Source organism: Engystomops pustulosus, chromosome 4, assembly GCF_040894005.1.
Source record: "Engystomops pustulosus chromosome 4, aEngPut4.maternal, whole genome shotgun sequence".
NCBI classification, from domain to species: domain Eukaryota; kingdom Metazoa; phylum Chordata; class Amphibia; order Anura; family Leptodactylidae; genus Engystomops; species Engystomops pustulosus.
This window is the reverse complement of record NC_092414.1, coordinates 178,453,319-178,480,500: the sequence shown is the minus strand read 5'-3', so window position 1 is coordinate 178,480,500 and position 27,182 is coordinate 178,453,319. Positions and strand designations below refer to the sequence as shown.

At 43.7% G+C, this 27,182-nt stretch overlaps 2 protein-coding genes across 3 annotated transcripts; one reads left to right on the top strand and one right to left on the bottom strand.

Annotated features, from left to right (window-relative positions):
• Window positions 1-1,109: 1,109 nt before the first annotated feature.
• On the bottom strand, window positions 1,110-10,953 carry FEM1B (fem-1 homolog B). Its single transcript, XM_072148724.1, has 2 exons — window positions 10,459-10,953; window positions 1,110-3,407 (listed from the first exon to the last, which is right to left on the bottom strand). The coding sequence occupies exons 1-2, from the start codon at window positions 10,710-10,712 to the stop codon at window positions 1,772-1,774; spliced, it is 1,890 nt and encodes a 629-aa protein (XP_072004825.1). The 5' UTR covers window positions 10,713-10,953; the 3' UTR covers window positions 1,110-1,771.
• CLN6 (CLN6 transmembrane ER protein) lies at window positions 4,679-26,315 on the top strand. 2 transcript variants are annotated; one of them, XM_072148726.1, is made up of 7 exons: window positions 4,679-4,704; window positions 15,258-15,372; window positions 20,195-20,293; window positions 21,217-21,405; window positions 21,942-21,997; window positions 23,444-23,566; window positions 25,616-26,315. In XM_072148726.1, the coding sequence occupies exons 2-7, from the start codon at window positions 15,370-15,372 to the stop codon at window positions 25,884-25,886; spliced, it is 741 nt and encodes a 246-aa protein (XP_072004827.1). In that variant the 5' UTR covers window positions 4,679-4,704; window positions 15,258-15,369; the 3' UTR covers window positions 25,887-26,315. The 2 variants fall into 2 exon arrangements, with proteins under 2 accessions (XP_072004827.1, XP_072004826.1); XM_072148725.1 differs by lacking the exon at window positions 4,679-4,704 and adding an exon at window positions 10,836-11,126.
• The last annotated feature ends 867 nt before the right edge of the window (window positions 26,316-27,182 follow it).

The following is a 27,182-nucleotide window of genomic DNA, read 5'->3' as shown; positions in this document are numbered from 1 at the left end:
TAAAAGTGTCAACACAAAATTTGCACTGAAAGGGGCGTTCTGGTGCGCAATAAACTGTGTACCACATTTATATTCTAGTGTCCTACTTAATTGTATCACATGTCCGACAAAATAAATAAGAAATTGGAGCCCTCTGTCGGAGCAGTACAGATGAACTTGTGACACAATACATGAATCAGGCCCCCTTATGCACACTACATAGGCAAACTGCACCTAGTATAGATTGCACTTTTTTGATAAATGTGGGCCTCTGTTTCCCAATTTATGTCAGGCTTGTTAAAGGACAGCTACTATCAATTTTACTAATGGTAGACGTGTCCTGCTAAGGCTGCATTCAGACTGCCGTTGGGGGACGTATATACGTCAGATATATGTTCCCCATAGGCCAGCCATGGGCAACAGCACCGTATGGAGTGGTACGGTGCAGCACTGTACCGTTCTGTACCTGGGAGAAAGATAGGACATGTCCTATCTTTCCCCGTAAGACGGCGCCGTGCACCATATATCGCTATGGAGCGGGGGGGGGGGGGGTTCAAATTTTAATTTGTATAATTCTATATTGCTATAATCGTAGAGCATACAGTTCTAATAAAAGTAACTTCTTAGTAGGACAAGTCTGCCCACTTTTGACTGTGGAGAACCTCTGGCACCAAAACAACAGTACCGTAAATGGAGCTATAACTCAAACGCTGCTCCTTCTGTAGTGGCTGGTGCCAGTAACTGCATTTAAAAGAAAGCTCAAGTCACAGCCGATTCAGTGAATTATACCTTGTGCAGGGCCTGAAGGGAGGAGTGGGACTCTAGGTTTTAGGAATACAATGAGAAGGTGTCATGTTCCTCCCTTCAGGCCCTGCACTAAGCATTATTCAACGAATTAGCTTTAACTGGAGTGTACCTTTAAGCTTCCATTCAAGTTAGGCTGCATTCACACTGCTGTATGGGGGACGTATATATACAGCCTATATACATCCCCCATAGAGGGCAATGAGTGCACGGCAAATGGGGCACCGTACCGCTCCATACCCCGTGAAAAGATAGGGCATAGACACAAATTAAGTCAGGAGGAGGACTGGGATTGAGGGATTCCACATTAATATCAGACAGAAGCATTTAGGAGCCAGCCTGAGATTTTATTTGAGACAGAAAAGGTGAGAATCCAGACATCGACCATATAAAAAGCCAGCAGAAACATATTCAACATATGGCTACCTGGAATACGTCCAGTACTGGTAAATGGCACACATTCAATGACGTTACATTTCTCAAAAGCCTCACATAATCTGTCACCAAAGATGTGAAGAGCCAAGGAGACACGGAGCCACATTTTACCCCCCATAAGGCAATAACGTCTATGAAAGCAAAAAATAAAAAGCTGCGGCTTGGTTCATGAAACTATTCAGACTACTCTATTCATTCAACGTAAAAATGTGCAAAGCTTCATAACATGGAATTAAAAAAAAAAAAAAAGACAGTGGGGATCTGGTTCCCCATGAGATGTCCTGTCCCGACAGGATCTCCACTCATGATTCAGCACCATGTCTTGGGTCTCTCTGATCCCTATTCAATAATGGGGACAGCAGGCCCCGGTCGTATGGCATGTCTGGTCAAAATTATTATTATTTTTTTTTAATGTTCTAGTTCTGTACAAAGCTGGAAGACCAACGCATACTTGAAATGAGGGACATGGCGTTGGATCAGCCCCTTACTCATGGTCCACCCCTCCCTGGAGTTATTGACATGCACTTTAAGTGGGCTTAGGTGATGCAGGCATTCAGTGAAATTCTACAAACTCCTCAAGTGTTCGTGGGATCTGGTTCCGGTATTTTATGTTGTGCAGACGCACGGCCCGAGCTGCCAGGCACTTTAGGCTCAGCTTCATCTGAGTTTTTAGAAGAATCTCCGACACGCCTGTAGTGCTCCGATCCAGCGGCGTCTTCTTCTCTTTGTTAGTCATGTCTGTGTGAGCACCGGCCTCTACTAAGCTTATAATGATAGAGTGCAACGTGAGAAAGTCACTTATGGGACGGTTATACTGGACAATCAGGTGGAGCGGGGTGTTGCCTACATGGTCGGTTGCGTTGACATTTGCTCCACAATCTATAAGCAGTTTGGCTACAGGGGCACTGGGGAAGCTGCAAACGTCATTAGTGTGGAAGTCATCTACCGGCGTGCTAGAGTCAACCGCTAAGTGTAGGAGGCTACCCCCTTCCCGTGTGCGGGGGTCTAGGTGCACCAAGCGATAGATCTGCTTATTGATACGAGACTGCTCCTCTTCAGAGCACCGAGTCTTGGTAGAGATGCAGACGAGGTAGAGGAAAGTGTACAGATTGCATTCATGGTTTTCCAGTGCAGAATGAGCGTCGGGCTCTTGTGGATTCTGAATTCGAGTAATACCACGTTCTATCTCTAAGACACTACATCTCAACACATTCTCCACGTCGTGTGACTTCACAGGCTCGTTCAGATGAATCATCTGTGAGAATACCTGAGCAAACCTCAACAGGTCTTTATGTGTGTTTCGGTTTCCCTTCTGCCGTAGCTGCAGTGCATGTAACCAAAGCTTAATGCACTGTTCGAACTCCATGTTATCTGCGTACACCGCGCCTCGGTATATTATCGGATGTGACACATCAATATTATCAGATCCGAGAATCCGTTCCCGTACAATCAAGCCCTCCATGTGCAAAGCATCCGTGTCATGGCGAATAGCATCCAACTCACGTGGGGTGCGACATTCCGTTCTCATACCATAAGCAGAAATAGGGGGTAGAACCTCCTTGTGAAGGATGTTGTCAGGATCTCTAAAACGTTCCAGCATTGCCAGGTACAAGTATTGATAAGTCTTGGTAATATTGTAATTTTCCCGATCATTGGCAAAAGAAGCACCTAAAAGCTCTAGCGCTTCTACCCTGCTATGGATATCGACGTCAGAGTGCGCGAGGAGCAGTTCCACCACCTCGGCTTTACAACTCTCAGCTGCTACTTTTAATGGCGTCATCCCGTGACCATTGACAACCATCGCAGCTTTCCACTTAACCAGTTCCCGCACAATATCTAAGTGTCCGGCTTCAGCCGCAAAGTGCAAAGCTGTGGCTCCACAATGAGCCCTGGCATTAGGATCGGCACGCTGCTCCAGGAGGTAACGGACTACGTCAGTATGGCCCTTGTAAGCAGCAATCATGAGGCACGTGTTGTCATACTTGTTGGCAATTCCAATGTTTGCATTATTCTCCACCAGGAATCGGACAATGTCGAGTCTCCCATCAAAGCAGGCAGCCCTTAGAGGAGTGGAATTGGTTACAGTTGTATGATTCACATTGGCTCCGTGACCGACTAGCAGCTTCACTACTTCATAATGTCCGGCACCTGCGGCACACCAAAGGGCAGTCGCTCCATCGATAACATATCTAAAGGACAGATAGGAAATAAGAGAAATCAGTATCATGTCCACCCAGGTCATCACATGGCTGTGAAGGGGTAGAACAGGAATTGCTAAAGATATGCCAGAACTGATCAATGAATAGATTAAACTTTTAGACCATCAATTCGAAATGCCCCTTACGTATGTATATCTTGCTCTATATACAATGATACAATGCCAAAAAGTAGGAACAGAAAGACAGGGGCTAAGCAAGGACCATGTTTAGTTATAGATAAAAGCACCCAGTCCGTTGCCCCAAAGGACTAAGATATATAATGTATTGTACTCCTCAGTGAAGGAGAAAGAAGGCAGGACAATAGAATGAAGAGAAGTGTTAGTGAAAGATGAGCCAGAGGGGAAGGGAGGAGTTGTCCTGGATCCTGTAGAAGAGGACAGAACAACCATATAATTCACTACAGAACTTTCTACAGTAGGCTGGGAGGTGAGATACAGGATCAGAACCTTAAACTGGTTGTACACCAGCAAGTTTGTCCCAATAAACCCACAGTCCTAAACGGGATACTGCTAAACTGGACTGACACACAGTTCTATGTTCGGGCTGGTAAAACCCATGCGTGTACGGAGTAAGTTAGAACAAATGTACAAGCAGTCTTCCACTGCACACATACGCCATGGAGTGTTGCTAAGAGGAGACTTAACGCATTCATTTTGCTTTCATAATAATAATCTTTGTGTAGAATAGTGTTAAACTATTCAATTTTGAAGAGCAAGGGAATGAAGAGTGCACTTACATTTCCTGATAATCCTCTCAGGCCCAGTTCTTATCTCCGTTAGGTCTTCAGTTATTTTGAGCCAAAACCAGGAGAGGTGGAACACACAGAACAGGAGGTCGGTGTAATGGAAAGACTTGCGCCGATTCTGTGTGATCCATCACTACTGATTTTGTCTCACAATAACTGAAGACCTAAGAAATATGTGCACAGGGCCTCAGTCATTCAGTTACAGCTCCAGGATGAGGTCAGTACCGACATCCGATTTATTTCAGGTGATCGCTGCTGCATTTTCAGCTATAACCTGGGCACAAGAGCTACACGTGACTGAGATATGCCACAAGTTCCAAGGTCATCATCATGGCCTGTGATTGGCTGCCGCAATCATCTGACATGGACAGGACCTTGGATCTGTAAACAGAAGGGAGGGAATTGGAGAAGCCTAGAAAGGCAGATAGATTTTATTTTATTCCCTTTAAAGGAAATCTACAAACAAAATCCAGCATGGTAAACCAGGAACAGTTACTTATACATCCAGGCACCGTGACTCTGGTAATCAACTCATATTTATTATTCATGCCCATTTTCCCTTCTAAAATCCACTATTAAAATGATGCAAATGAGCAAGATCTAAATTTTGCTTACCTGAAAATTTCTTTTCCTCGAAGTCCAAAGGCAGCACTGATGGGTAAGAGTCTGGAGTCCTAATTATGACAGAAGAACACAATAACAATGTTAATTAACAATAAATCAATTAACCGACTGCCCTATAAGTATCCTAGGAGTCAAGGAAGAGGCGTGTTTTATGCAGCAAAAAAATTATTTTATTGGGAGGGAATATAATAGTGCTGCCTTTGGACTTCGAGGAAAAGAAATTTTCAGGTAAGCAAAATTTAGATCTTCCTCTCGTCCTACAGGCAGCACTGATGGGATTTAGGTAGCAAATCAAAGGGGGGGACAAATTTTCGAAGCCACTGTAGATAGCACCGATACGCCAAAGGCTGAGCCAGCTGAGGAGACATCCAGCCTGTAATGTTTAGCAAAAGTATTAGAAGAAGTCCAAGAAGCTGCGTGACAGATCTGATCTATAGAGAGCATTGCATACTCTGCCCAGGAAGTAGCAGTAGATCTTGTAGAATGAGCCCTAATCTGTAAAGGTGAAGGTTGTCCCAAGGCTCTGTAAGCCATAGAAATACTCTGCTTTATCCATCGAGAGAGAGAGGCTGCAGAGGCCTTCATCCCTTTTCTTGGACCTTGAAATTGGAGAAACAGAGATTCACATTTTCTAAAAGATTTTGTCTTCTCTAGATAAGTCAAGACGGATCTTCTAACATCCAGAAGATGCAGAACTTGCTGATGAGCATTAGCAGGAGTTGGACACAAAGCTGGAAGATAATATTCCTGATTTAAATTAGAAACTGAGGCCACTTTAGGAATAAACGATGGAACTGTTCTTAGTATGATGCAGTCTGGTCTTATCTGTAAGTATGGCTCTTTGCAGGATAAGGCTTGCAGCTCTGAAATTCTTCTAGCAGTGGAAACGGCAACTAAAAAGAAGGTCTTCCACGATAAACATTTGAGAGAAGCTTCCTGTATAGGCTCAAAGGGAGGTTCTGTGAGATGATGTAGGACCAAGGCAAGATCCCACTGTGGACATGGTGGCCTAATAGGAGGTTTGATGTTCCTTAAAGCCTTGAAGAATCTCCGTACTAAATGATTAGATGAGAATCTATTGTTATTTAAAGCATTGATTGCAGCAAACTGAAGCTTCAAGGTAGCAGGTTTTAAACCTTTATCAAGGCCATCCTGTAGAAAAGTAAGAATATCTGAGACTGAAGGTTCAGATACAGAATTATCTGAACACCAGGATGTGAAGACTTTCCAAACTCTACCATAGGACTTAATGGTCGCTGGTCTTCTAGCTGACAACAATGTCTTTATAACTCTGGATGAAAGACCTAGACCTGTTAGGGTCTTCTTCTCAATCTCCAGGCCGTAAGCTGTAGCTTCTGTGGTGATGGATGGAAAAACCCCATCTGTTCCAAGAGATGTGGAACTGCAGGAAGTTTCCAATATTCGCCCTTGGACAACCTCATTACAAGAGGAAACCATACTCTGCGTGGCCAAAATGGTAGGATCAGAATTGCATTCGGTTTCTCTTCTTTGATTTTGTAAAGTATCCTCTGAATGAGCGGTATCGGAGGAAATATGTAAATGAACAGGTTGGTCCAGGGAAGAGACAGGGCATCCACTGCATAGGGTTGGTCTGACCTGTAAAGAGAGCAAAACATTGGCAACTTCGAGTTCTGTTTGGTCGCCATCATGTCTATTCATGGACAACCGAACCGACTGACAATCTGTTGGAAGATAACACTGTTCAGGGACCATTCCCCTGGTCTTAGTTGAGAGCGGCTTAAAATGTCTGCCCGAGTGTTCAGAGACCCTCGAATGTGGACTGCTGACAGACTCTGAAGGTTTTCCTCGGCCCAGGAGATAATCTTTTGACACAGTTTGATGAGGGGTGTGCTCCTGGTACCCCCTTGCTTGTTTATGTAATAAACACATGACAGATTGTCGGTCTGTACCTTCACATCCTGTTTTTTCAGATGGGTCTGAAAGAATTTCAGGGCTAAATAAATGGCTTTCAATTCTCTTTGATTTGAGGACAGAGTCCTGTCTGTGGAATTCCATTTGTCCTGAACCCAGAGATTGCCGAGGTGGGCCCCCCAACCTGAGGCTGAGGCATCGGTTGTCAGGATCTGGGGTTGAACAAAACGTAAAGATCTGCCGGACGCCAAATTCTTCCTCAACCACCAACCGAGGCTGACTCTGGTCTGAGGAGTTAGTACAATCGGTTTGTCGAATCCTGCTGGAGATTTGTTCCAAACAGCCAGAATGTTGAGTTGTAGCTGTCTGAAATGTGCCTTTGCCCAAGGAACTGCTTCTATTATTGAAGTCATCAGACCCAGGACCCTCATGGCTGTTCTGACCGTTGTGCATCTTGTCTTGATAAGGTAGTGCACGGACTGCTTGATTTTCAAGATTCTCTCCTGAGGAAGATGAATAGTCATACTGCACGAGTCGAGAATATACCCCAGGAACTGAATTCTGGTTGTTGGAATAAGAAGGGATTTTTCCCAATTGATTAGGAAACCCAGTTGTTGTAGAAGATCGATTGTCATCTGAAGATGAAGTTTCAAGAGAGATTGATTCTCTGCTATGATCAGCCAGTCGTCCAAATAGGGCACGATCTGTATCCCCCGAAGTCTCAGTGCAGCCGCCAGAACTATGGTGGTCTTGGTGAAGACGCGAGGGGCTGATGTAATGCCGAATGGCAGACAGGTGAACTGGTAGTGAAGAGTTCTTGAATTGGTCACAATTGCTATTCTCAGATATTTTCTGTGACCTCTCCTGATGGGAATGTGGAGATAAGCATCGGCCAGGTCTATTTTGGCCATGTAGTTGCTTTGCTGTAGAATGGCGGTGGCCGATTTTATGGAGTCCATCTTGAATGCAATTTTGGTCAAGAATTTGTTTAGATAGCGGAGGTCTATAATTAATCTCCACCTGTTGTTTGGCTTTGGTACAGCAAATATGGCGGAGTACACTCCTTTTCCTCTTTCTGACAAAGGGACTTCTTCTAGAGCTCTTTTTTGGATAAATTCGTGCAACAAGGGAAGGATCTGAGATTTTTCGATTTTTGTACTCAAAAATCTTTCTGGCGGAATCTTGTCGAATTCCAAAGCGTAACCGTTTTTTACTGTGGACAGTACCCAAGCATCGGATGTGATGTCTGTCCATAAGTGAGCGAAGTCTGCCACCCTTGCACCTACTGGAGACAGACCTGGCATGGCGTCAGAAGTCAGGCTTCTCGTTTTTTTTACTGTGGAATACAGTTCTGTCTTTAGACTTCTGAACTCCTCTACGTCGGTTACGAAATGCACGAAAAGGTCTTTCTGGTCTTGCTTTTCTAGGTGGAAAGCTCGGTTTTTTGGAGGTACTGGCTACTTGTGGAAAAGAGTTCCCCTTATCTTCACTAAGATTCTTCAACACCTCCTTCAGGTCTTTCCCAAACAAGGAAGATGGGTGGAAGGGAAGTGAACAGAAGTGATGTTTGGAGGCTACATCCCCTGTCCAGGGTTTTATCCACAGGGCACGACGTGCAGAGTTAGCCGTTAGCATGTTCTTAGATGCAAGTTTTAAAGAGTCAAGAGAAAAATCACACAGAAAATCGCCTGCAAGTTTAACAGAAGACAAATTCTCATAAATTTCTTCTCTAGGGACTCCATCCAAAATGTCCCGACCAATCTGGCTTAGCCATAATCTTAAGGCTCGTGCAACAGGCACAGTAGCAAGAGATGCCTTAGCCATGGCTGCTGAGAGTTGATAGCTTCTGCGGAGCATAGCGTCAGCTTTCCTGTCAAGAGGGTCTCTAAGTAAAGAAGATTCATCTGCAGGAAAAATAGATTTTTTAGATAGTTTAGCCACTGGGATATCAATCTTGGGAGGCAATTCCCATTCTTCAGATTCTTTAGGGTCGATTTTGTATACTGCTCGAAAACGAGACCCCAAATCAAATCTTTTTTCAGGCTTAGACCAACCCTGTTCAAAGAGGACTTTAAGATCAGGATGACTAGGCAATACTTTGGCTTTTTTTCTGGGAAAATAAAAAAGTGCATCTTGGTTAACAGAGTCATTATGAGACTCATCTGTCTCCATTACACTTTTAACCGCCTTGATCAATTTAGAGGTTTTATCTTTGTGAAACAGAAAAAAATCCTCAGATACATCTGGCCCAGAACCTTCCGATTCAGGGCTATCCCCAGAAATTATCTGGGCTTCTGAGCAGCTACTAGAAGGCAAAGATATAGAAGATGATTGCCTATGATGTTTTCTATGTTTATGATGTCTTTTAGACTTCTTTTTCTTTGAACTCATCTCATCAAATACAGCAGACATTTTTTCCTTCATCCACTGAAAAAATACGTCTCCTCCTGAAGTCTGAGCAGGAGCTGCACAAGGGGCACAAACATCATCAGGGCAATCATCCGGTATAGGCTGCTCACAGCTAATACAGTCTCTATGATGAGACTTTCTCTTCCTTTTACCAAGGCTGGACATCTGTAACACAAACAACAAGTGTTAGGACATGCCAAATGAAGGAACATGGGCACTCATGAAAGGAACAAACCTTAAGCTCAGACTGACTCTGCTGCCTGGCAGGTGCAGAGAGCATACCTGAACAGTACAGCCTTAAAACATTCCCAACAGGAAATGCAATGCACCTGGTCAGAGGCGACACCCGGGCTAACAACCAAATCCTTCTAACATAAGAAAAGGATGCAGGGGACGCGCTGAGCCCTAAGGTTAGCAAGAGCTTTGTTCACAACAATATAGAAACCACCTTACGGTACATTGTAGATGGTGGCTTCAGGAAGGGGGAGATGCGGCAAACAGCAGCTATACCCCAAAGTATTGAGTGCAACACAAATCTGACCTCCACTTCTCTGCTTATTCAAAAGCCGTACCTGAGAATACAGCGGTTCCCGCTTCCAATGGGAGACGCAGTAGGAGGGGAGTTTATCCAGAAACTCCGAAAATACTGGACTTCCGCCACCACGGGGGGAAGGACAGCCTCAGAATGTAGTTTCACCAAGATTGCCACTGGTAAGACATTTGCTTCTACCCTGCTGGACGTGCACCACAGCCCAGGCCTCAGGGGAGCAAGAGGATACTGGCAGTAAACCTAATTAGGACAGAAGAAAAAAACACGCCTCTTCCTTGACTCCTAGGATACTTATAGGGCAGTCGGTTAATTGATTTATTGTTAATTAACATTGTTATTGTGTTCTTCTGTCATAATTAGGACTCCAGACTCTTACCCATCAGTGCTGCCTGTAGGACGAGAGGAACAAGGGCTTATGGGGGTGTTAACAGAGCTGTATCTTCACAGAAGGTTACACTACTGTGAAATGAGCACTCCCCCCCCCTGCCACAGTGTGAGATTATATAGGGAAAGAGAGGGAAAAGAGAGGGAGAAGTGCTGAGGAATCAGAGGGAGGGTGAGAGTGTAATTGCCTGTGAAGGTACAGCACGGAGTGGCTCTGGTACCACTAGCAGGAGCTATTCAGGGGCATTGGGCATCATTTTAAAAGGAAGGAAGCCCTGGATAACACATGAGAAGATTACCACAGTCACAGTGCCGGGCTCTGAGTAAGTGTCCCTGGCTCGTCATGCTGGATTGTGATGATAGCTGAGTGGGGCAGGTCTGTGCTCCTCCATGCTGTACACTGCTGTCACACTCACCCATCAAAGCGCACGGTGCCGGTCTGCTGGGTGTCCACCCCGTAGTGCTCGAGCAGCAGGCGCACCACCTTGCTGTGGCCATTGCGGGCGGCGATGATGAGGGGGGTGGAGCGCTGCCCTCCGTGCTGGGTGACGGCGCTCAGGAGGCTGCGGATCTCCGATTCTGTGCGGTTCAGCAGCAGCGCCGCCAGGGTCAGCACCCGGCCCTCAGCCGCCGCCTTATACACATACACTGACAGCCCCTCCAGGGCCATCCCGGGCCAGCAACAGCCGCAGCAGGAAGTCCGCCAGTGCTCACTTCCGCTCTGCCCCGCACACAACACGCGCGGACGTCACTCCAGTTCCGGGTACAAACAGTGACACCTGAGGGGGAGTGAGTGTGCGCGGCGGGGCGGGCACAGGGGCCACATCACTCCCGCCCCGGGGCCCATGCTCTTGCGTGACCGTAACTAACTGAGCCGCTCGGGAACCAGTCCTCGTGTCACATGACCGTAGTTTACGCTATGATCCCGCCCCTTCCCGTAGGCCACGCCCTTACGTTGACGCTGATTGGCTGCTGACTCGGGGTCCTGTCTCTACCAGATCACACGGGAAACCCGCACACACAGCGGCAGGATGCAGAGCGCTGTACGGAGGAGACAGCTCCAGCCACCGGCATCCCCGGCCAGGTACCGGCTGCAACCGGACCCAGGGATTAGTGGCATGCATGGCTGCACTGCGGTGTGGACGACATGGTGTGAGTGGCATGCTGTGCCCTCGGGTGTGGGTAGTATGATGTGCCCTGTAGTGTGATGCCATGGTGTGCCTGTGGTGTTGGTGCCATGCTGTGCCCTATGTGGTGTTGGTGCCACGGTGTGCCCTGTGGTGTTGGTGCCACGGTGTGCCCTGTGGTGTTGGTGCCACGGTGTGCCCCGTGGTGTTGGTGCCGCGGTGTGCCCCGTGGTGTTGGTGCCACGGTGTGCCCCGTGGTGTTGGTGCCACGATGTGCCCTATAGGTGCCATCAGTCACACCAATCCCTCTTCTTCATTCCACAACTTTTGCAGAACTGCAGATTTTTCATGATCTTCTGTAGTAAATTTTCCAGAACTTTGTGTGGCACTGCATTCATCAGTCTACCAGCCCTGGTACCATGCCAAGCTATACTGCTTGGTGACATTGGCTATATGGTGGTAGAGCACCTCTACAGCCATGCCGACAGGGGACCCAAATTGGGTTCCAGAGGTTCTGCAGAAGACAACCTAATGTGGAGCATCTATTCTCCAGGTATGAGGAATGGTGGACCCCTAGAATGATTTTAGGAACCCCAGTCCAACATTGTGCAAAACCTCTGTGTGTTTGGGCTGTCCCAACTCTTTCTTTGTTCTAAACCTCTCCGTCAGCTCCGTAGATCTAAATGTAGCAGAATGGACATGCGCAACCATCCACCTCCAAGAGCGACGAGGGGTCAGACAGAGTTAACTTGGACTCCCCTTTTTCGTGATCTGTGAGGGTCTCATCACTGAGACCCCCACCGATCAGCAAGTTAGGCCCTATCCAACTTATTTGGTGGGAAAACCCCTTTAAAGAAAATCTTTGATCAAAATCAAACATGAAGTACCAGGGACACTTGCATAGATCCGGGCACTGTGACTGTGGTAATCTTCTTATTTGTGTTATCCATGGTCTCCTTCCTTCTTATATCACCTTTGAACTGTGAATCTGCCCCTGGCAATGCCTTCCCAGGTTTATCATACTTGATTTCGATGGTAGATTTCATTTAAATAGATTCTCCACACTTTAAAAAAAAATTAGATCAGGACTTTCAATGTGTATCTGGAGCACCGTAGGAGGTGAGTACTCTTGTTTTTAGAACCCCTTTAATGACGATTGTCCAAAAAAAAGCTGGGTTTCCCTGGGTACCATTGATGGTCCTGTTCTGAGCTGATGGCACAGCTGGACATCTTATGATATCTGAGGATGTGATGTGCCTTTCACCTGCAGCAGTAACTTCCCTCGGCTGACCTGATCACTGTGGCTGCGGTCCACAAAAGTTTCCTGTTTTTATGTGTTTGAACAACATGAACAGCACATTTTGAAATCCCCAATCTGCTTTGTAACGTGAGAGATCCTGCTGATACAGTTTATCTACCTTGTGTCTTGCTGAGTGTTGCCATAGTGTATAAGCTGGAGCTTAAAACTGTCTTCCACAACCTCCCCTCACCCAGCGCCTATCCGCAGGTAGAGCGTCCATCCTGCCTAAATGTCTATGGGAGTGCTGGAAGTTGTCGAGCGCTGTGGTCATCAATTTCCACTACTCCTGAAGAATTGAATGAAGCGGCACGACGCATGCGCAACCTATTTTTTTTTAGATACTTTTCTAAAATGTTTGTACAAGATAGGTTCCATAGGTCTGTTCTTAAGTTGAATTTTTATGTAAGTCGAAACTGTATATTTTATAATTGTAGATACAGACAAAAAATGTTTTGTCCCAGTGACAATTGGAGGAATTTCAAACTTTTTTTGCTGTAATGGGAGCAAGAATTATCAATATAACTTCATTACAGACACTTTACAGCTGATCATTGAAGTCTGGGAGTAAAGTAATGTATCCAGAGAGCTTCACCAGAGGTCACAGTGGACAGATGGATCTGTCTTTTAACCCTTTCCCGACGCGCGCCGTCCCGGGGCGGGCCGAGCCCTCTCCATAGCCGGTAAGTCTTTGCTGCATATTGCAGCAAAGGCTTACCGGTAACACCCGCAAACGGTGCTAGCACCGATTGCGGGTGTTTTCACCTCGATTGCCGCCGGCAATACAGTAGTATGGCAGTATATGATAGGATGAATCAGACTACCTAGGGTTAGAGTACCCTAGGGAGTCTGAAAAATAGTAAAAGTAAAAATAAAAAAAAGTTTAAAAAAAAAATTATAATAAAAAAAACTAAAAATTCAAATCACCCCCCTTTCCCTAGAACTGATATAAATAAACAGTAAAAATCATAAACACATTAGTTATCGCCGCGTCCGAAAATGCCCGATCTATCAAAATATGATAATGTTTTTTCACTGCGTTTAACCCCTGTAAAGGAAAATAGTGTCCAAAGTCGAAAATGGCATTTTTTTGCCATTTTGAAAAATATAAAAAAATTCATAAAAAGTGATCAAAAGGTCGCACAGTCCCAAAAATTATAGCAATGAAAACGTCATCAAAATTCGCAAAAAATGACACTACCCACAGCTCCGTACACCAAAGTATGAAAACGTTATTGGCGCCAGAAGATGTCAAAATAAAAAAAAAAAAATTTTGTACAGGAGGTTTTAATTTTTTTAAATGTATGAAAACATTATAAAACCTATACAAATTTGGTATCCACGTGATCGTACCGACCCAAAGAATAAAGTAGACATGTCATTTGGGACGCAGAGTGAAAGCTGTAAAATCCAAGCCCACAAGAAAACGTCGCAAATGTGGTTTTTCACCATTTTCACTGCATTTGGAATTTTTTTCCCGCTTCCCAGTACATGCCATGGAATGTTAAATACCGTCACTTTGAAGTGCAATTTGTTACGCAGAAAATAAGCCATCACACAGCTCTTTATGTGGAAAAATAAAAAAGTTATAGTTTTTTGAAGTTGGTGAGTGAAAAAACTAAAAAAGGCCAAGTCGTTAAGGGGTTAACTAGTCACCTGTAAGTCGGGTGTCCTTAAGTAGGGGACTGCCTGTACTGTGTATCTTGTATACATTGATGTGCAGGTCATAATTTACACAGGGCAGGAGAAAAGGTGTGTCAGTGGTTTAGGTGAAGAATTGTGTTCTTGGTGTGACTGCAGAATTAGAGATTTGGATCTTGCTCATTTGGAGCAACCATTTTGATACCCAAGTCAGAACCAAAAAAGAGTGAAGTAATATCTTCCTTCCTTTCCGCTTTGATCCCATTTAGAAAATGGGTATGGGTTACTGATCTCCTGCATTTCCATAGAAACACATATGCAATCGGACCGTGGCTCGCGCTTGTGTGTTTTCATAAATTTTCTAAACAAAATCAAATAGGTACATGTGACGTCACACTTATACTTTCTCACCTGGTTTTGGCTTTAAAATCTGCATGGAAAAACTTAAGGCCGAGTTCACCTGTTTACATGCCTACACTACCAGCAATGAAGAAAAATGCTTCCAGAGTAACCAGACCCATTGTAATATATAAAAACGCATGCATTCTGACGCATGCACCCTGACAAACACGTTTCGTAGCATCAAAAAGGCCACGCGGGAATGCACCCTCCACATCGTATTAACGCGTGCGTTTACAAATGCATCACAACAGCTGAGTTTACAGAACGCATTTATTAACGCACCTGTCAACATCATGTTACCATATGCGTTTGTTAACATTGTGTTAACACACATGTTAACATTGTAATAATGCATGCGTATTGTAAATGCAATACTGACAGCAATCTAGTTAGGCAAATCTATTCTCAGCTGTAGTGATTCGTTTGAAAACACATGCAATAACGCCGTATGGGAACACACCCTTCAAATAAATCTCTTCTATGGGTGCAGTCACACAGTTTTCTTGGTGCATTAAAAACTCATGTGTTTTTGCATGTTTACCACACGTCTGTCTGGTTTGAATCAGTTTTTCTTCATTTCTGGAAGTGTAGGCAGCAGCTGTGGTAACATTTCTCAGCTGCTTACACTTCCAGAAATGAAGAAAAACAGATTCAAACCAGCTAAGTGCGTAGTAAATGACCCAAAATGTTGTCATTGTCTAGTTGTATCTGATGATGTTATTGAGCAGTATTTTTGATGGTTCCTCAGATTTGGTGTGATTCAGCCCAATGATGAATCAAGAAATAACCGTTTCCACTTGGATCTGTGGTTCTACTTCACCTTACAGAACTGGCTTCTGGACTTTGGACGCCCGATTGTCATGGTAAGTGCATAAAGAAAATGTGAGATGCAATTTTGGGTGACAAATTCATCCATGGAACATTGGCTGTTTTGTGTTTTTTTTAACTATTAATAATTCTCTAAAGTTTTTGTAGGTCATTATGAAGTATGAATAGACTATAAAAAAAACTGCAGAGGATTTGACCATTGTGTCTAAATACAAAAATGAAAATAAAGGCCTGGTGTACAATACCAACTAATACAGGAAATTCAGGAAGTTGGTGCAAGGGATAATAGAGAAGTAATGGGTGACCAGTATTATTTTGAAAACTATGAAGATTAGACATAGAATCTGATTCTTTTAAGCTACTTGCAATAGTTTCACAAAATTTTCCCCTCAAAAGGATTTGCCTGCTTTGGACAATTGCTTTTCCATTGTGTCCGTTTTCCCTGCAGCACCACAGCAGGAGACATGAAGCATTACAAGGATTTCATCATCCGGTCCTCCTGATCGAGAAACCATATTATTCTAGCTTTGACTAACCTTCTAAAACCAGAACACTAAAAAAAAAAAAAAATCCTCAAATGCAGTCACTTCTTGAGGTGCAATGTCACTTCATTTTCCCTTATTCTGGACCCCACAGTGTTGGGAAACACATGCGATCAGTAACCTGCACATGGTGTATTGCATTTATCCCCTTAAGGACGGAGCCATTTTTTAACTTTAAGGACATCTACCACCTGGAAGCAGGATTATAAACCAAGCACACTGACATACGGGTGTGTGCACCCTCTGGCAGGATCTGCTCTTGTTTAAGCTTCCTATGTCCTTGATTTTAAGAAAGAAGAGGCTTAAAAAATCATGCAAATGAGTGTGCTATATAAATAAAGAATTCGTATTACTATAGGCTGGCTCACTGTTTGTCTGTAAGGTCCTGTTTGTGACCCCCCCTGAAAATGCTGTGAGAAGGGGGTGCCGATCAGGCAGGGAATTTCCCTACAGGTAAAAGCTGGGGTCACATTGCCATTGCGAATTTAGTGGGTTAACATTAGCGATGGAAGCGGGTGTTGCGCTGGGATGTCAGCTGAAAACTAGGATGACAGTTCAGCTCCGGTGATGAGCTGTACAGGCATCCGCTCCGTGACCTACTTGGTTACAGTTAGGTTAACTGAGTTATAGATATTGCGCAGTCACACGTTGCGTTTTGAAACGCATTACTACAGCTGAGGAGAGTTGATTTGCCGAATTACATTACTGTTAACATTTGCAATTATAAAATGCAATGTAAGCACGATGTTAACATATGTATGCATTAACATTGTGTTTACATAGCATTTTGTAAACACAAATGTTAACAGCAATGTAATTGGGCAAAACACTTCTCCTCTTCTGTAGTAATGCGTTTGAAAAATGCAACATCTCTTAAAGGTTCAGTTCCTGGCTGTATCTTTTAAGTGTCCGATTTTTAAGATTATCTTCATCACGACACCAGAAGCCTGGTTCTAGTTATTATAGAGACCAACATATCTAAAATATTGCTCAGTTAAAAACGCATATGTGATCAGGCCAAGTCCCTCCCTGTTCCGTCTGGATTGCGTTTCTAAGTGCAATCCAACCAGACGTGTGAACAAAGCCTAACTGGGCGAGATTTAACATCAGGAAGTGATTTTTTTTTTTTTGAGTTTTTCCAATTTTATAGGAAAACAAGACCCCAACATAGGGTCAAAGATACAAACATTGGGTCTGGGACCCAAAGGAGAAGGGAAAGCAGATAGGGAATTTAAGAAAGGACATTTCTTGCCCTACCTAAAGGAGGCTTGTAGTTTAGTGGGGTAAAAGCTGGAGACAAAGGGTTGGTATAAGAAGTTACAGTAGTAGAAGACGTTCACTATAAGCTGATGCCTGTGTTGGAACAATAAGTTAACCTTTACAAATGCACTAGGAAGCTGCCATGTCACATTATCCTGTGGTAACATGAGGCTCTGGGTGTGAGGTCAATTGGTGCATGTTACCTCGATGGTGTTGATTAATTTAAAGTGCCCCACACCTGTCATCCACCAGATGCTGTGTAAGACATGGCTTCCTAAAGGAGGAGAGGAAAGGTGACAAGCATTCCTATTAGCGGATGATGGATGGACTGTACTTCCATTAACTGATCAGACCATGAGATACCTGACTACCTGCCTGCTCTTAGCCAGGGATACTGAAATAGCTAGGAAAGTATTCTCCTATCTGTGTATTGTCCTAACTTTGTGTCCAAAATTGGACACAACTCATCAGAGTTGTTGAGTTGGCAAGAAGAATATCAGACAATAAAACTTCTATAGTGATAGGATAAGATTTCTATGACCGTCATAATGCAACTGCCCCAGGGCGAAGAGAGTTCTAGTTGTCCACCTTATTATATTATAAACAATTAGGTTTATTAGATTTTTTTTCTGATTCTAGGTGCTTTCAATGAAAATACAACTAAGACATTAACCGTGCACCCCAGAAGGCTGAAATGTAGTAAATTTGTAGTGCCAGCACGCTAGCTCAGTGGTTAGCACTACAGCCTTGCAGCGCTGAGGTCCTGGGTACAAGTCCCATCTAGGTGAACATCTGCAAAGAGTTTGTATGTTCTCTCCGTGTTTGCCTGGGTTTCATCCGGGTCCTCCGTTAAACATAAAGAGACAAATATATTCAATGAAGGATTTGTTGTAAAGGAGAAGATAATAAATCAAATAAATAATAACTCTTTATTTATATAGCGCACACAGATTACGCAGCGCTGCACAAAGCTTGTGAAGATATGTATTGGCTTTAGTTATGGTACTGTCATAAGTTAAAAAGAAAAACAAAAGTAATTAAACCATCTGTTGCAATATCTAGCAACTTTCTATGGTATTTCGGTGATTACTTTGTTTTATAAATATACTATATTTAGGTTGTTTTAGAAAGATCTGTTAAACTCTTGCAGCTCCTTGATGTACTATTACTGCATGTAGCTCGTCACATCACACTCCATGCAGTAATAGTACATTGTAGACCCAATGAAGGTTCAGCTCTACACTGAAACTGAACCACCTGCCCAAGGTAACATCCGCGGTCGGAGCATGCACTGATCGCGGGTGTTAACCCTTTAAATGCTGCAGTCAACACAACCGCAGGATTTAAATGCGTGCAGGGAAATTCCCTGTTCAATCGGCAATCCCCTCCCCCCCCATTTTCGGGGGTCGCCGATTGGGGCTATGACAACCATGGTATCTGATTTAAGCCCCCATGGCAGTCCATAGCAAATGTGCACCCTACAACTTGCAACCCATACTTGTTGTACATGTGCACCTTTACAACAATTAGCATCCACATGTCTACGTACACAGGAGAAAATGCATAACAAATTTTAAGAGGGGGGGGGGGGTTCTTATAGTTTTGAGAATGTGTAAATTTTAGGGCTAAATGAACATATTACAGGCGGTCCCCTACTTGCAGATGACCCATAGTTAGACGGACTCCTCTGCCCCCTGTGACCTCTGGTGAAGCTTTACTTTAGTGCCAGGCTGCAATGATCAGCTGTAAGGTGTCTGTAATGAAGCTTTATTGACAATCCTTGGTCCCATTACAGCAAAACATTTTGAAACTCCAGTTGTCACTGGGAAAAAAAATTTTTTTGTCTAGAACTACAATTATAAAATATACAGTCACTTACATACAAATTCAACTTAAGAACAAACATATGGACTCTATCTTGTACGTAACCCGGGGACCGACTGTACTGACAAAAACAGACTATTTTAAAGGGCATCTACCACCAGGGTGAAGGGTTGTATGCAAATGAGCCTAAGAGGTCCATAGGTGCTATAGTTGTTAATGGAACCTGGAGCCCTTCAGGCTCATTTGGATACAGTCTTTCATCTTGGTGGTAGATGTCCTTTAACTTTTCTTACATTTTATTTTAATTACTATGAAAATCTCAAAGGGTTAACAATCTTAATAAAAGCTGTTTTTGATTTGAGGGGTGCAAATTTGAAAGTGATATATGGGGAGTGATATTCGGGGTTTCTAATAGTATATTTTACAAATCTCATTACAAAGATTAATAATCCCAAAAAAAGTAAATTCTGTAATCTCCTTGCAAATACTTATCACCCAATACCGCCCCGAACGTAATCTCAGTTCCTCACAGAGCCTTCATCTTCACTCTATATCCAGCCGCTCTTTTCACAACTGCATCCAGGACGTCTCCCGTGCATCTCCCATTCTCTGTACCCAAATGTGTCAGACTGTCCCCCACTTTCCAAACCTTCAAACATAACCTGAAAACCCACCTGTTCCATTTCGCCTACAACACACATTAACTGCTCTGCCCCCCCCCCCCCCATATAGATTGTCAGCTCTCACGTGCAGGGTCCTCCTCCTACTTGTCTCCTGATCACTGTAGTTTTGTATTTTGTACTTGCACCTGTTTTTGTCATAATGTAATGTATGTGAACCCCTATTGATTGTACACATGGCGCCGTCTGCTTCCACCTCTTTACACTATGCTAGTGCCAATGCTGTGGCTCCCAACATCGGCTGATGGGCGGGTGCCGGAAGTCTCTTCCATTTGTAATTATATTTATGACCTATATTATGCAGAAGTTATCAAAATCCCAGAAACCCTCTTTAACTCTTTGTTTGTTTTTGTAACTTCACACTTGCTTTAGCTTTACATACCTTAAGCCGAGTGTTTAAAATTCTAAAAAAAAAAAACGTTCTAAATTCCACATATCAGACTCCAACTGCAATAATGTGTTACTGTGTATTTCCTCCAGATGTATCTTTCCTTTGCCACCAGAGATCAAGTGATTTATTAGTGAAGTCATGTTTTCTGTTCTCTCTGCAGATAATCCTTCCCCTGGATTGGTTCCCATTGAATAAACCCAGCGCAGGCGACTACTTCCATATGGCTTATAACATTATAACTCCACTGCTGCTGCTGAAGGTGAAGTGGGATTATTAGTACTCAGAAACAGAGGCTGCTACAGGGAGAAGCTTCATCCTTACTGCCACATAAAACTTACAGTAATATATAGCATGTATCAAAATCCGTACAAATGAACAATACAAATCATTGTAAGATAAGATTCTTATCTTTAACATGATACCAAGAGCATATTTCTAGGTGCTATACAAGAGGCATCTACAAGTGCATCTATAAATTTTTTCAGTAAAATATGATTCTTCTCTGCTCGCTTGCATATTACTTTGGAGGAGACTTTTTTTCCGTAGGTAAACAGGTGAAATTTCACATAAGTGAGAATTCTAGAAAGAACGTTTCATCGCCTATCTGAGGGGGCTGGTAGTTTACTGGAGTAAAATATGGAGATTCAGACTTCCACTGGCATTAAAGGGGCTTTCTGTGAATTGGAAAAACTCCTTGGTGATGAACCTCTTATTCAACACCATTGTCTGACTTTAAGACATACAAGATGGGTTCATACAAGATGGGTTACATACAAGATGGGTTCAGATGGTTTGTTCTTAAGTTGAATTTATATGTAAGTTGAAACTGTATACTTTATAATTGTAGATTTTTTTTACCCCAGTGACAATTGGAGTTTAAAATTTTTTGCTGTAATGGGGCCAAGGATTATCCATAAAGCTTCATTATAGACGCCTTACAGCTGATTATTGCAGCCTGGGACTGTAGTAACATCCAGAGAGCTTCACTAGACGTCACAGTGGCCAGAGAGGTCTGCCGGTAACTAGGGATTGTCTGTAAGTCCGGTGTCCTTAAGTAGGGGACCGACTCTTTGCCTGTGAAATTAGATTTTGGTATTCCTCTTCTATCATAACATAATCTCTTAGTATTTTATTGTATAGCAATTGTAATAAATAAAATTTTCCCATTTTTTTATTTTTCAGTTGATCGAAAGATCTCCAAAGACCCTCCCCAACTCTGTGATCTACATCAGCATTATGACGTTCGTCATGGGGGCGAGTATTCACCTGGTGGGAGATTCTGTCAATCACAGATTAATCTTCAGTGGATACCAACTTCACCTTTCTGTGCGGGACAATCCAATTATGCAGAATCTACAGCCCCCCACCCTGGTGAGAAGACGGAGGGGAGCTGTGGGTAGGGGGTTCTGCTGTGGACATTTGGGAGGTGAAGAAACCGTTCAGTGGCAGCCGTGTCAGGTGCCACAGTAACGTGGCTTTATTATATACTAATGACTAGCTTGGCCCCACTTATTGTAAGAGGGGAGTTACTGGCAGGGACTCACAATAATTCACACGATGCAGATTCTAAATCCCACAGTAAACACAAGGCTGTATGTTCACCCGGCATAGCACCAGGCCAGTGGAGAAGGGAGGGTGAGTGATTGTAAATATGGAACCATAGTCTATACCCTATGGTGCAGCGCCAGGCTAGGTCACGGTGTGGTAAGACTCTGTGCTCATCCCACTTTGACCAGGTACCATAGACCCTTATGGGGGTATGATATGGCTGCAATTTGTGCAGTCGTATGACTGGCCCCCATACGGTGCTGTGCATGGGGATAAAATCAGGGTTGTTGACCAAATTGTGTATTATCCTGTCATCATTTACTGCATTTTGCCTAATACTCTCTGTCCTTACATTGCAGGTGGACTCCTTTGAGTTGCTGTACTACTATGATGAGTACTTGGGCCATTCCATGTGGTAAGAGCCACCTAGCATTGTACAGTACAACATTACCAATATCTTCTAAATCCTCTTTATACCATTCACTCATTCCCAGCAAACTTCCTTCCTAAAATTGCTCTACTGGCATCAAAATGGTTCCACCTTCACAACCCATACCCTTATAGCACTGTCTTCCTCCATGCCCTTCAACTAATGGAAACTGCATTCAGTCCTTTTTATCCATATGTTTGGATGACCACCATATTTAGGCAGCCCCGTGTGGACGATCACTTCAGGTCTTTCATGTTTTCTAACCACATGATCTGCACTTACCATCCAGGCCTGGGATTATCTATGCCAACTTTTCTATGAGTGGCCCCCTGATTTACTAGCCCAAAGGTAATATGTTTGGTAACCATTTTCTAAGTTTTGGTGGATTTGATAAATAGGGCATTGGGTATGGATCCAAGTCAGAATTCCCTGGTCTTTTAAGTCTGTCCTAAAGGGGACTACATGGTCATACCATGGTACCAGGAAGCCATAGCTGGGTAAAAATGTCTTCTTTTTGTATTTTGACCCTTAAATCCCATTTAACCTAAAGTAGTCTGCTCCATAACAATCAGTCACCTCACTCTAAGGAATATCAACAGGGTCATATAGAAACAAAAAAGGCCACAGTACTGCTCACTTGATGGTGAAGAAAAGTCTACTGCTTCTGCTTGAGACTTGATGTACCGTATATACTCGAGTATAAGCGAGGTACCTAACACAAAAAACATGGAAAATCTATTGACTTGAGTATGAGCCAAGGGTTGGAAATGCATTGGTCACAGCCTCCCAGTAGCCATCCAGCCCCCCCTGTAGTGTATAGCCATCCAGCCCCCCTGTAGTGTATAGCCCGGCTGCCCCCCCTGTAGTGTATAGCCCGGCTGCCCCCCCTGTAGTGTATAGCCCGGCTGCCCCCCCCTGTAGTGCATGGCCAGCCCGGCTGCCCCCCCCCCCCCTGTAGTGCATGGCCAGCCCGGCTGCCCCCCCCTGTAGTGCATGGCCAGCCCGGCTGCCCCCCCCCCCCCTGTAGTGCATGGCCAGCCCGGCTGCCCCCCCCCCCCCCCCCTGTAGTGCATGGCCAGCCCGGCTGCCCCCCCCCCCTGTAGTGCATGGCCAGCCCGGCTGCCCCCCCCCCCCCTGTAGTGCATGGCCAGCCCGGCTGCCCCCCCCCCCCCTGTAGTGCATGGCCAGCCCGGCTGCTCCCCCCCCCCCCCCTGTAGTGCATCGCCAGCCCGGCTGCCCCCCCCTGTAGTGCATGGCCAGCCCCGCTGCCCCCCCCTGTAGTGCATGGCCAGTATATAAGTGATATTTTGCATTTATGACCACATGTCTATTTATGATGCTATAAAGAAGACCTTTTGCAACCTCACGTATACAGAGATTCAGTGGCAATTTAAACTTAAATTTGAAATAAATATTTTTTCCTTCTCTCAGGTACATTCCATTTTTTCTGATCCTGTTCATATACTTCTCTGGTTGTTTCACAACTGTGAAGCGGGAAAGTGAGATGCCTCTATCTGCCTGGTCACTGCTACTCCCTAGCAGTCTGTATTACTGGCAAGTATCTTTACATTGCATCTAATGAGAGTGAATATTGTCATGTTGTGACCTGCAGGTTTCCACAGCCCGACAGGAGGCAGATATAATAATATACAGTTATCAGTCGTGTTTTGTGGTGGCTGAACATTGAGAAGTTCTGCACCAAATAATGTAATGGATGGGCAGCAGATCCAATATACATGGTAGTATTGGGTAATATTGCTTTGCAGACAAATAAATGTGCAGGTCTATGAACTACCAGCCCCCTCAGATAGGGTATAAAATGATTTTTCTTGAATTCCCTCTTTTTATGTGAAAACTCACCTGTTCTCCTATAAAACATCTCATCCGATGCCACATACAAAAGAGCTGAGAAGAGTCAGTTTTTGCCTTGTATGAGTCACGTTTTATACAGAAGCTCATAGAACCAGTAGCTCACACAACCTTCAAAGATCATCAGGCTTGTGGTTAAGATTATTATCTGTAATTCCTTTCGGCCCCCCCCCCCCCCCCCCGCAGACTTTAGGCACCACTGCAGTTTCCTTCTGCTCCTGCGCCAGTTGCCGGAGCAGGAATGAGCCTCCCGGTGTCGGAGACCCTAGGGAGAAGGCAGGAGAGGAATATTACCCCTTCTGCTTTCTCCGTTCCTCACTGGATCTCACTGGTAGACCCTGTGGTCACATGACTGCCAGGTCTTTAGGGGGTAATCGGAGCTCTTTTAGATGCCCCAGTTACAGGAGGGGAAAAAATGCAAATTAAAAAAAGGGAAAATGTCCCTCAGGGGTCTTTTATGACCTCCATAGGGGAGATATAAAGTATAAACACAAAATATTAATAAATATTCATACAAATACATTGACATTTCCCAATATAATGAAAAAAAAAATTCCCTGCTACACTACAAAAGACATTGCCGTAGTCGCCCCGTTTGCCACAAGACTATACATATTCTATATCAAAACGACCAAAACAAAATAAAAATAATGTTCATTTTGAGTTAATTCGAAAAGTAAAAAACACTATAAATTACACTTTTAACCCCAAATAAAACTAAAAATGAAAACAACTATTTTAAATTCTTATTACTTTTTGACTAGCCCTATGAGTCCCGAAAAAAAACGCATCCATAAAAATCCATGAAAAAAAAATTCATTAATTATGGCCTTACACCGGCCAGAATATGGGCATCTGAAGTGACGTTTCCCATTGCAGCCTCACAGCACGACTCAACTTGTGAAAATGAGCTTAGAAGAGTCACTTTTTGCTATTGACTTTGGAGAGGCTTTTTTAATAGGTAACCTGGGAAGTGCTAGAAAGGATATTTCCTACCCAGAATTAGTTCAGTGGGGAAACAACTGGTGACAGGTCCCCTTTGTGTTTAACACAATGGGGAAGATTTATCAAGCTGTCTAAAAGTCAGAATATTCAGCTCCGCTTTCATTTAACCAGTGCTCATGAATATTTTAAAGGGGAGCTTTCATTGGTTGCCATGGGCAACTAAGAATAAAACATTTACAAACTTATGGGCCACTCAGGGCCGGTTTTAGACAAAGTGGGGCAAAACTAAAAGTGGGTCCCCAAAATAAAACTATTTTATGACCAGTCACAGTCAGTAAGAGGCTGCCTTTTAGTATGGTAAAACAATCTGTAATATGGGAGAATATTATAGGAGATTGATGGGCAGCACAGGGGCTCAGCGGTTAGCACTACAGCATTGCAGTGCTGGGGTCCTGGGTTCAAGTCCCATGTCAACATCTGCGAAGAGTTTGTATGTTCTCTCCGTGTTTGCTTGGGTTTTCTCCGGGTCCTCCGGTTTCCTCCCACACTCCAAAACATACTGGTAGGTTGATTAGATTGTGAGCCCCATTGGGGACAGGGACTGATTTGGAAAGTTCTGTGCAGCGCTGTGTAATCTGTATGTGCTATATAAATAAAGAAATGAAAAATTGACGAATATTCTGACTTTCAGAGAGCTTGATAAATCTGCCCCAATTTTTTAATTGGATTTCTTCCAATGAAATAAAGCATAAGCTGAACATCCAATGTCTACGTTCTGCTTTCTTCCAGGTACCTGGTGACTGAGGGGCAAATCTTCATCATCTTCATATTCACCTTCTTTGCCATGCTCGCCCTCATCCTGCACCAGAAGCGCAAAGGGCTGCGCCTGGACAGCAATGGCCTCTTCTTACTACTCTCATTTTCTGTCACTTTGTTCCTCATTGCCGTCTGGATTGTGTGGTTATGGAATGACAAAATTTTGCGGAAGAAATACCCTGGAGTCATATACATTCCCGAGCCCTGGGCCTTCTATACGCTGCATATCAACAGCCTGCACTGAGAGCCGCTCTCCCCTCTGTAGTCACCTGGTCGGAGCGGCCCTCACCATAGACTTCCATTATTTTACCTGTATAGAGAGGATTGACAAGACCAGAGCCTATTTTCTTCTTGCTGTAGCAGACCTGGCAGTTTTTAATGCAGAATAATTCTATTTTAGTATATGGCGCTCACTTTATGTGTTCTCTGTTACATTATCAGACTTGTTGGCAATAGAGGTTTATAGGGTTTATATGTTAGACTGGGTGTGTAACTAGTCCGCCCGCTGGATTTAGAAGGATACTGTACGTTTAGACAATCAATTTTGATAATGCATCTTCCAGGAATTGTTACCCATCATACGTGATGGCAATTGTGCAATAAGAGAACTCTGATATGTCTGCAATTACCTATGAATGGTTATTTCAGAATAAAATCTATATTTTCTTTTTTTTTTCATTGTGGATGATTATTTTTATTAAACTTTATGGTAAAAGTTTGTAAAGTGTTAAAAATCACTTGGTTTAGTTTGAGATAATACAGATTTTTTTAATTATTATTTATTATTGGATATGGGCAGCGTTTGTCCATAGGCTGTGGTCACTGTACAGTCTAGTTATCTGAGCTTGGTCATATAGGCATATGAGGAATATTGTGAAACCCCAGCAGATCTGAGATTCATCACCTATTTTAAGGGCAAACCCACCAATCATCAAATGTGTAGAAAAGAAGTCCCAATTTATCACCTATTCTGTGGGAAAGTGCCTAATTCTGAAAAATAGGGTCCTCTCTCAAATCTTTTTAATATCCCCATCTCTTATCTCCACTTATTATGTATGCCCTTACAGTACTACAGCACTACACAAACCAGGAGGGAGTCATGGTCCAATAACCGCCCAGACCTTTCCTCCCAGAACCCTTCTCAAAATTCATGAATACCTTCTGCGAGGTACATTGTCATTGAAAATTGTGCATTGAATTTTAAGAATACTTATATTTTGCCTAACTGGGGTTATAACCTAGACCAGTGATGGAGAACCTTTTAGAGTGCCCAAAGTGAGACTCAAAAACCACTAGCTTTTCCCAAAGTGCCAACACGGCAATTTAGGCAGTAACAAACGTATTGCTATCAGAATCTTTGAGCTCCAATCCCACACCTTTTCACTCTTTGGACAGGACCAAGCAGCACAGGATGGGTCACTTTACAATATCAGGGCACTACTTGGACTACCTGAGACTGCAGGAAGGTGCCATGTCTGGCAAACTCTGTGCCTGGGAGCCTGGCACCAGTACCATAGGTTCTCTGGCACCAGTGCCATAG

Coding starts and splice junctions, on each gene's coding strand:
- FEM1B (XM_072148724.1), bottom strand. CDS start 10,712: ATGGCCCTGGAGGGGCTGTCAGTGTATGTGTATAAGGCGGCGGCTGAG. Junction 3,408..10,458: donor GGCACCGTGCGCTTTGATGG/GTGAGTGTGACA, acceptor TCTGTCCTTTAG/ATATGTTATCGATGGAGCGA.
- CLN6 (XM_072148725.1), top strand. CDS start 11,074: ATGCAGAGCGCTGTACGGAGGAGACAGCTCCAGCCACCGGCATCCCCG. Junction 11,127..15,257: donor CCACCGGCATCCCCGGCCAG/GTACCGGCTGCA, acceptor ATGGTTCCTCAG/ATTTGGTGTGATTCAGCCCA. Junction 21,998..23,443: donor TACTTGGGCCATTCCATGTG/GTAAGAGCCACC, acceptor TCCTTCTCTCAG/GTACATTCCATTTTTTCTGA.